The sequence below is a fragment of the Acomys minous genome (genome assembly GCF_964271855.1).
Source record: "Acomys minous genome assembly, chromosome: 14".
In the NCBI taxonomy this organism is placed as follows: domain Eukaryota; kingdom Metazoa; phylum Chordata; class Mammalia; order Rodentia; family Muridae; genus Acomys; species Acomys minous.
The window spans coordinates 85,901,897-85,912,395 of record NC_140496.1 but is presented as its reverse complement, the minus strand read 5'-3'; the positions used below and the strand labels follow the sequence as shown (position 1 = coordinate 85,912,395).

At 39.9% G+C, this 10,499-nt stretch overlaps 1 protein-coding gene across 1 annotated transcript in view; it reads right to left on the bottom strand.

Moving 5' to 3' along the window:
* Positions 1 to 10,499, bottom strand: part of COL25A1 (collagen type XXV alpha 1 chain) — a 400,933-nt gene that overhangs the window by 5,596 nt on the left and 384,838 nt on the right. The window contains exons 33-36 of the mRNA XM_084756859.1: positions 9,543 to 9,569; positions 8,495 to 8,548; positions 4,279 to 4,356; positions 2,501 to 2,539 (exon numbers count right to left, since the gene is read on the bottom strand). Of these exons, the coding sequence (XP_084612985.1) occupies positions 2,501 to 2,539; positions 4,279 to 4,356; positions 8,495 to 8,548; positions 9,543 to 9,569 (198 nt within the window). The remainder of the gene's footprint in view (positions 1 to 2,500; positions 2,540 to 4,278; positions 4,357 to 8,494; positions 8,549 to 9,542; positions 9,570 to 10,499) is intronic.

Sequence of the window (10,499 nt, the reverse complement as noted above, 5' to 3'; positions counted from 1 at the left end):
GCTTTCACTAATAACACTCCTTTTCTTTTTCCAAGGAAAACTGCCTAAGAATGAACCTGTCAGCTGGGTGGTGGTGGTAGTGGTGGTGCACACCTTTAGTCCTAGCAGAGGCAGGCAGATCCTGTCAGTCAGAGGCCAGCCTGGTCTACAGAGTTAGTTCTACGACAGTCAGGGCTACGCAAAGAAACTCTGCCTCAGGAAGAAAAACCATACCAAACTGACCAAACAACCAAACAAAAAAGACTGAGCCTGTCAATACCCATCACGGAGGATCTGTATACAGTTGATGGTTGGTGGGTAGACATTTTCTTCAACAGTCTAGCCACTGTTAAGGTGCCTGTACTCCTGTGAACAATCCTGTATCTATGCTTCTCTAAGCAACCCAATGAAATTCATTAGACCATCAAAATAGCAGGGAGTATTTGAAAGGAGATCAGTGGGAGTAGGGGAGAAACAAGAGAGGGTAATGGGTGGGTGAATACGATCAAACTATATTATGTACATGTATGACATAATGGAACCGTTATGTATAAACTAGTATATGCTAATAGAACATTTAAATTCCACACATGTTTATACTGACAGCCTAAATGAAATACGACTAACGAGAAGCCACCTACTAGCTTTATTTGTAACATATCAATTAAAAAGTACTTGACTATTTGAGCTATCTATATTGGCCATCTAAGAAATCTGAGAGCATTTCTCCCCCATTTTTCTGACTGTTTCATTTACACCGGGGGAGGGGAGATGTTGACCGGCGTTCATATGTGCTGTGTGGGTACGCTAAGCAATACCAAAATTTTAATCACTGAATTGTTTTTCTCTTGTAGACTCATAAGGTTCTTGGTCTTGTGTAGAATATAGTACCTATTTTATAGAAAGCTAAATACTTATGAGGACAGTTTCTGATTCTATCACACTATTCATATTATTACCAGGTTCCTCATTTCAAGAGCGAACAAGATAAAAAGCCTTGTTGCCATCACATTTATGACTTTAGGAAAAGAAAAAAAAAGTGCCACAAACCAATGGTGACTCCAAGTTCTGAGTGGTGTCACAGGGTGGGGGAAATAAACTGTCTGCATCTCTAGGTTCAGTGTGCAAATGACCAACTTAAAGAAAAATCATCATCTTATTGAATTACAGGGGAGAGTGAGAGAGCAAACGGCCATCCCAGTGTGAGATGGTATTACGATGCCTGTGAAAGGCACTTAAGCTGGCAAAAGGATAGTTTTACCAGGCAGGATGAATCTGATGAGGGGTCTGAAGCCAGAGACCCTCTTGACCTCATATATAACTGGTTAATTATCTGATAGGCTTAAAGGGGAGCCCGGGAAGCTAATAAATAAATGATGCTGTCACGAGAGAAGGCTTTCTGTCTCTGGCTAAGTATGTGAAGCTAATTGAGAAAGTAAATTGCATAAGATTTCCTGATGGTTGAGTTGCTGACTTGAGAAGCAACCAAGAACCCAACGTCTCCTCAGGTTTCCACACCCGCACATAGTGCGTTCTAATTTCGCCAGTGTAATTTGGATGTCTACAATTACTGGGTAAAGCCACAAAGTATTAGGGATTAAAATTTGAAACTATCGAAGCAGCTTGGATGCTTCCCTTATCATATTGTTATTTCTAGGCCTCTCTTTGCCTTCTGGTAATGTGCGCGCTGGGTTGACTGTGTAAGGAGTCAGTGTTCCCCTGCCCCAGTGCAGAATGCATGGAGCTCTGCCTGCCTGCTTGAAACCCAACCATTACTTCCTGCTGCTTCTCCCTCCTAGTCCAGTTACCCACCAGCTTGCTGCTCTTGGAAGTTTCACTTTTCCAAATTTCTATTACTCCTCTAAAGGCTACTTCATGGATTAACTGAAACAATATCCTGTAAGACAGGACTTAACGTGTAGCCTTTGTGCACAGCAGGTCCTCTAGGTAGGTGCCAGCTTTACTGAATACATTTAGAGACAGCGGGCAGTCATGCTATGAATATTAAACAAACCCATATAAAGAATGCCGGTAGAAACATAAGCAGACATTACTAAATAAATCAAGATATCATGGATAAATGTTACATTTATATGTTCTGCTTTCCCAGTTGCGTGACTAATATTGACAGGGTTCTACCATATATCAGCATATTTGTCAATGCAACAACTCATACACAGGGGAGAAAACAGAATTAAAAAATCATTTAAACAATAGGCAGAAAGAGTTCACCGAAAGACAGGCAAACAGTATTATTCAGATATATTGCCCCTTTCCATCACAAACAGAGAATTTGAGATTCCAGATTACAGTATTTGTCAAGAACTGCTTTTGCTCATTAGTTTGGTAAGAGCTTTGAACTATCCAGACAGTTTTCAAGAATGTCAAATGTAAAAGGTCTGTTCTGCATGGAGAGGGCCAAGTCAAAATTAGGATTTATTTTTAGAAAAAACAAACAAACAAAACAAAACCAAAAACAAACAAACAAACAAACAAACAAAAAACCATAAGGCCTACTTACCTTTTGCCAGCAGCCAGGCATGGGTAATCCATCGGGTCCCTGGTTTTGAAGAGAAGAAAAAAAGAATTCCTTAGGCTCTTTATAAGTAATCAGATGTCAAGTTCACATGTTCACAGTCTTCAGAAATTATTTCTGAGTGGCTTCGGTCATAGGCATCTTAGGCTAATTAGTGGCTCATGATATTTTACCTACTGTTAGTTAAAATGAAGCTAATTCAAATGTTTCCCAGACTAAGCACAGATGTAGAAAATATAGAAAATGCTATTGAAAATGAAAGGTATAAAGCACAGTTGCCCAGTGTTCTGCTTACAGTTACATCCTTAACCGATATATCTTAACATCATTAAAACACCTCACACTTGTCTCTGATAGATGAATCATGGTATCATTTCCTTGTGATCACTATGGACTATGGTTTGTGGTGAGGGAAATCAATGTTAGGGCATTTCTATCTGAAGTTTGTAGCTTTCCATATGCCAGTGTTTCCACGTTCCTACACTGTAAGATGGTAACTGCAAAATTATACTCATCAGGAAGCACAGGCAGTCTAGCTATGCATTATAGTAAATGTTATCCATAGTGTTTGCCGGGGCTTCCACTTAAATCTTCAGAAGTTGGTTAAAATTTTGAATGAAGGTTTCTCAGTACTACTAAGTGTATTTCAGTTTAAGGTGTAAGCATCTTCAGATACAAATGAGACTGGAAGACGTGACAGAGTCGAAGGCATGCGTTTTCCTCCAATGAAGAGGTTTATGAAATGCGACTTAACACCAAGCAAACAAAAGACAGAGTACTCTACATTAATATTTTCTAACTACAGCAGTTGACTGGATAATATTTTCCTATAAACACAATATCTTAAAAGACTCACAAAATATACATTTACCTTTAAAGAATCATGCTTATAACCGAAGAATCATGTGTAAGGCCATGCAGACCAAGTGGAAACGATGATAAAAAGCTTTCTTTATACGTCACAAAATATAATCACACTACCTTTTTAATTGTAAAAAGCCATCTAGCTTTATAGATATTTGGGAGAAACTGGTAATGCCAGATTGGTACAAGGAAAAGGATCAACCAGTAGAATTTTAGATTTTAGTATGAGGAGGATTTTGAGTTCATGCCAATGGAGGATGGGATTCCATCTACTGTAGGAAAGTGAGTTTTAAAAGGAGAGACCATTATGTCGAAAGGTTATGTGACAAGGAAGAGGGTTTGGGCTGCAGACAATTATCATCTTTAGATGTGCAGGGCAGTTTGGTTTTCTTTCCTATGGTCTCTTAGCAACATTGTCTCAAATTGGTTAACTCTTGACCACAGAAGTGTCATTATGGAGGTTTGGCCTTACTTGTGGCCTGAAAAAACTATAGTGGGAGAGACAAAAATACCTTTATTTCTTTTAGAGGAAAGGGAAAAAAATAAGTAGGGGAAAAGACCAAAGTTCTGGCCTAACAAAGTGCCTTTGCATCATGTATTTTTATCTAACTTACAAATAAGCTCTGAATATTTATTGGGAAAATTAATATCCCTAAGAACATGGAGATGGACACGTCAGTAGTGAGAACAATGTTAGAAGATTAATTTGCATTTGTTGATAACACATTCTTGCTCTCTCCCCTCCGTAGGGCCCAGGGAGGAGCCTGCTCATGCGCATGCATGTAGTATGTTTATCATGTAAAGCTTGCTCCAGAAAGAAGCACTTTACACTGATACAGACAAATACATAATAGACAAAGGACTGACATGCAGGATGGTAGGAGAGAGAAATACTGTACCAATTGGCAAGGAGCATCCAGCCCATCCAGGCCAGGCTGGCCTGGCTCCCCCTTTTCCCCCTTAACGCCACGGAATCCCTGTTTGTAAAGATTAACTCATAATGTTACCAATCCAAGAATTCATCGAAAGCAAAAAAAAATCTGCTAAAGAAAAAACTAGAAGGAGCAGCTAGGAGAGGAGCAACTGGGAAGGGACAGTAACCGTAGAGAAATGTCACATTATCATGACGGGGCCTTGTCGGGAGGTTGTGTGGCCTCCTCTTCGGAGGGAAGATGGGGGTATTTGGGCTCTTCTTCACCTCCTACGGTCAGGCTTGAGTCAGCCAGAACTAGAGAGTTTAGAAGCAGGGTGGAGTTGAGTGGCCCGCAACAAGACGTGAAGCACACCAGGGGATGCTGCTGACCACGTACTTCACGGCCCCCATCCGAAGGCCTGTGTTAAGTTACCCTCATGGGAACCTGCTGTCCCTGGTCCCGCGGTCTGCTCCTCTCCCATCTCACCCCTCACCCAAGACATCTGGAGACGGCTGCATGAGTTAGACATACCAACGGGCAGGGTGCATCTAATCCAGGAGCGCCCTGTTCTCCTTTCTCCCCTTTAGGCCCCTTTTTGCCTTTCTTTCCCTTTTCCCCCTGTGGATACAAGGGGTTAAATAAAAGACAGATTTAATTTTAAGGGGGGGGGTGTAGAATAAAAATCAGTATGGCTTAGCTAAAAAATAGCCTGGAAGAACATTTACCATTGTTTTCTGATGTAGATAAGACATGGCACTATAAAAAAAAAAAAAAAGAAAAAGAAAAAAAAAACCTTAAAACTGCATGGTGAGGATGGATTTTGGTGGCAGGGTTTGTTTGCTTGTTTGTTTGTTTGTTTGCTTATGACATTCAATAAGAAGAAAAATGGCTAGTGCATCAGAAAGGCAGATCAGTGTTGATTGGCCCAATACTGGAGTCAATTGTTAATTAGGGATTTGTGCTCTGGCCCTGACAAAGATGGCAGGTATCAGCTGTACCGAAGCTGGTCAGTAGCAGGTGGAGCTGGGGGTTGGGTAATGGATACTCCACCCAAATGCGAGTACTTTCACCTTGCCTGCCCCCTCCTTATTCTTTAAACATACGATGGCTGGACAGACTCAGAGAGAGAGGCAACAGCCTTGGTGTCTCCCAAGGTTGTCCAATCATACTCTATGTTGTAGCTCTTTATAAAAAAAAAAAAAAAAGTCCAGACATTGAAATGTGCTTCTGTTGTGTTTCCCCCCTCCCCCCCACCCCCACGCCCCCACAGCAAAAGTAAAAGTGAATACTCTCGACTTATGGAGTTAAAAAAAAAGTTTCAGGTGCTAATACTCGCCAGCAATGGCAACTAGAGAAACAGACATCTATAAACCTAGGCAATCTTCTTGTATCTTTCTTGCTCACAATGGTAAATGAGTTTCCAGCTCACAATGCTGCAGATAGAAAAAAGCAGATTGGGCTCAGTAAAATGAGGTAGGCAGGATAATTATATAGTGGGAATGTAGCTGTGGAAATTAGTATTTGGGAATCAAGGTCAAGGTTCGTGGGACATCTGCATGGATCATAGGATGGAGGAATTAAGGAGGCAAAAGGAGAGGAAGGAAGGAATGCGCCCCAGCTGTTTCACATTAGCATACACATCTGCAAACTTATAGACAGGGAGTTGGTGCTGCACAGAATGCAAAGGATGACACATAGATACATACTTAAATGAAAGCATTCATTCTGCAATCCGGATGGCAGTTACAATAAAACTGAGCAGTCTCCGAAGCAAACAACATGAATATTCAAAGTGAAAAAGACAGAACAACAGATACCACAAAAAATGTACGAGACACTCATTCAAATTAATACATCCATTCTGACAGCACAGACTTAAGCGCCTCCTCACTCATCTCTTGTGTGCCAAAAACATTACAGCAGAAGGCTTGGAATCAAAACCACTTGGGCTTCTTGAATACAGGGGAGAGAAGTTCTGTATGGTTTGGTTGAACATGATAGAAGAGAATGCTGTGACAGGGAGGGTGAAGAAAGAGCAGGTGACAGGAAATGATATGGATGACACATTCAGAAGTAGGTGCTCACTCATGAAGAATCAGCACCATCCCTCAGCAGGTAGCTCCAATGCCGTGACATAAGCTGACTGAAACTGTCTGCATGTGCTCTGCCCTCCCTGAAGGCATCGGACCCATCTTTGAGTAGGTCTAACCAAGACCAGGTGTGCTGGCCGTTAAGTGGAACTCATTATTTGATTGGCAAATGGGCTTATGATTATTCAAATTACTGTGATAGGCAACGGCAATGATTTTTTTTGCTAATATTTAAGTGAACAGCAAGCTTTATGGAGAAGAGATGTTACAAAGAATAACATGTCAATGTTATTAATCAATGTCACGTTGTAAAATGAAGTGATTACCTATGTCCCACAAAGTTATCTGTCATTGGGCTTATGAGCAGTTGAAATGTGATAATTATTGTCAATTTTTGTTTCTTATATGAAAGAAAAGATACACAAAATGTTCAATATTTATAATCTAATTTTGCTAAATATAAAACTTCAAATTATGGAAATATTCTTGTTTGGGTAACGTTTTTCTGAGATGGGTTTGTGCTTTTATAAGCTACAACAAAGGAATTTTCTTTTCCCTACATTCCTCCTTCTCTTTTTCTTGTAATGCTGGGGGGATAAATTCAGGGCCCTTGCACATGCTAGTTAAGGACTCTCTACTGAGCCAATACTGGTATAATTTCTAGCTTCTTTAAAGATCATAAAGTTGAATACCACATGATATGTTTTCTTCTTGAGTAAGATTTTAGAGTCATACAATCCTCTAGGTAAATATAAACTAAGTGAACATATACTTTAAAAACAATTTGGCTTTGTTCAATGCTCTCACATAAAACTTATCTCAAGCCACCTATAATTTGTAGTCAGGCTTTATAATGTGGAAAAGAACTTTTCATGATATACTTTCCTTGTTTGTAAAGTGGGGAAATGATAGCGCCCACCTCAGCATGGTGGTGGGAAGATTTCAAGGTTTATCATGTGTAAATCTCATGGGGAAAGGAATGCACAGGTACTGAACATATGTGATGATGTTGAGGGTGGGACTTTGGGATGACCATTGTATGGACTCTTACTAATGAGAGCTGAGTAACTGTTAAATCTTAAAACTTATCCAGTGGGCTTCATAGCCTTTCTTTGATATTTCCCTTTTGGCCTTGCATCACAACAGGCATGGGAGAGAATTTACTGGGTTTTAAAAGCATTGCATTGTTAAGCATATTAAGGCATGAATTACTCTAAGGAGGAGAATTGGTTTAAATTGGAATCACGACTAGCTCTTCGGCTACTTTAAGATTTTTTCAATATTGAGTTTTTGTTGCCTTTTGTTTCAGCCAATGTAAAAACTTATCTGATTTTTTGATTGGGTTAGAGAGTACAGCAAACTAAAGAGAGTGGGGAGGGAGTGAGGGAGAGGGAGAGAGAGACAGACAGAGAGACAGAGACATAGCAGAAAAAAAGAAATGGAAAAAGTGATGTTTAAAATTCACCAAACTTCTTTTAGTCATAAAATCATGTTGCTTGATATTGGCCTCTATAACCTATGAAGTTGAAAGTCTCAAGAAATCCTTAATATTAAGCCATAAAATTCTAACTAATGTCCTCATTAAAATGCCTACAGCTGTTAGCTTTATAGCTAACAGAGTAGCTTCTTCATGGTGGGCATACTGGGGTCTGTCATAGTGCCTGTCCTCTACTTCTGAATTAAAAAAAAAAAATCAAAACACATTTCTGTCTAGGAATGTCATGAAGATAAATGAGGTCTTGGCCTGTGGGTGAGATGGTCTTTGCCAAAACATCATTGAGGTTTGTTTGATGAGATTTTACTTTTGTGAGGAAAAAAAAGTCAACCTCCTGGACATTACATTTAAAAAATAATTGGTGTCAGGAAGTTGAGAGGCCATAGCTTTGATTTCCAGGGGTTACACTCTTCCTCCTAAGCTGGACGATGCCCTCATCTCTAGCTCTGTAGCCTTTTTTAGTCCTCTTTGAAGCCTGATTTCTTAGCTCCGCCATCTGTATGGTTTTGGAACACAGGACTGAGACAGGAAAGGTGTCTGATGGAATCACACGGGCTCAGTGGCAGAGCAGACAGAGCTAGCAGAAACACACGTGGTGCATGCTGGGAGGAGTCACCTTTTCTCCCTTTTCTCCCAGGTCACCCTTCTCTCCTCGAGGACCAGGGAAGCCCTAAGGAGATAAAAAGAAAACTCAACATACCTATTGATGTAACTGTGACAAAAATCACTGAAATTGACAAACACCATTACCACCATCACATTTCATTGGTTTGAACTCAGACATAAAAACGGACATATCAAATAGTCTTTAAACTTACAAAGAACCTAGAAATAGTACTTCTTTATACCATTTCAATAGGTTATACACAATAGATTTCTTGCTCCTTTTTTTTTTCTCTAAGAAATGTAGGAGAAAGAATACAAGCAATACAAGGATATTATAATTTAAATCCTGGAACATTTACTAACTTGTATGGGTTTGGGCAAATCTCTTACCTCTGCCCTTTAGTCTTCTGACTATAAAAAAAGGTTAATGACTATTGTCACACAGCTGCTGTAGATGATAAATGAGATGGTGGATGCCAAGTGCCGGAATGATGCCTGCACATAACAGCTGCTCAATAAACAGCAACTCTGGTAACTTAATTACTCACATAATACCGCCAACCAATGATTGCTGCTAGAGGAATTTACTTTTTACAGCCTGTATTTTTACACACAACTTTACCATAAGAGAAAATGTACATAGAGACTTAATGAAAACAAACAACCACATAACAGCTTTGACAGAACACCGTTCCCCAAGGGCAGCATGTGAGAGGCAGACTGATTTGATACATATTTATTTTTTCCATAAGTGGGCCATGCTGATGCTCAGCATCCTTAATTTAGGAAAAGTATTTTGAAGGATTGCTATGGGATGTCAGTTACTAATTTTATATGAATTATTTTTCCTTCGTGTATCTCATGCAAATACTAGTGTATTTCATATTGCTGTCTACATGCACAGTCATTATATATAAGTATATATGCATATATAGTGTGTGTATGTGTTCACATAGACACATACAAGACAGAATATTGTGCATTCTTGGTGTCCTTGATGATGGAGACCGTTGACTGTCTAGTATAATCGAAGGATGTTTGCTGTACAGATTACTTACATCAAGACCAGGCTCTCCATCTTTGCCCTGCCAAAGAACCACAGTAGCTACATTAGTGTTCCTATGTTTCATCAGGAGGCCCCTGTCTAAGGCTTCTCTGGGCATGCAGCATTAGTATTAAAGAGACTAAACTAATGTGAAAAGGCTTCTTGATTAGTGAGATTTCTTTAACCAAGTGAGGGGACTGTTAGTTGTAGTTATGGGGCATGAGGAAATTTAAGTCCTTTATTGTGTTAAGTAGACAATTTTGCTCAAGTTCTGTGCTTGCTCTTTGACTTAGTGGCTTGGGCGGGAAGTGCGAAACAAAACAGAACAAACGTTGAGTTAAAAAAAATACTGAGGCTCTAAGGGAAGAGGTTGATAGCTCGGTTAGCTTTTGAGTTAATGGGGAACCTCAAAACTGTTTATTGTTGACTCTCGCTTGAATTTGGCCAGATAACCAGAGTGTGAACCTCACAACATCAAAGGCGGCTTTGCAGTGAGCTTTGTAGAAGAGGAATTCCCAAGGAGGGTTTGGTCTACAACGCAACATGGTGACTCTATCCCCATGGTGCAGGTTGTCATGGTGGCAACACTGGGTCAGACTGTATTCCATGCAAAGTCCCCAAGAGCTACTCTGATTCCATGAAGTGCACTTTGGCATTGAAATACTTGTGGATGATGTTTGTTATCTTTTTTCATATAAAGCATGTGGGAAGCACAGGCAGGTTAAACGCCTAAACACACCACACACTAAGTCCTACCCCAGCAGACTGACTGGAGCCACTGTGCAGATTATCCCTGCAGAAACCCGTGGCCTCAGTTCTAGGAGACAGGACACTGCCAACCCTCTCTGTTCTAAAGATTTTTTAATTCCCACAGGAATTTAGAAAGGTAAAAAAAAAATACTGTCATCATGAATATCAATTTCATATGGATCACTAGCAAGAGAAGAGACAAGGAATGAAGGTTGTTATA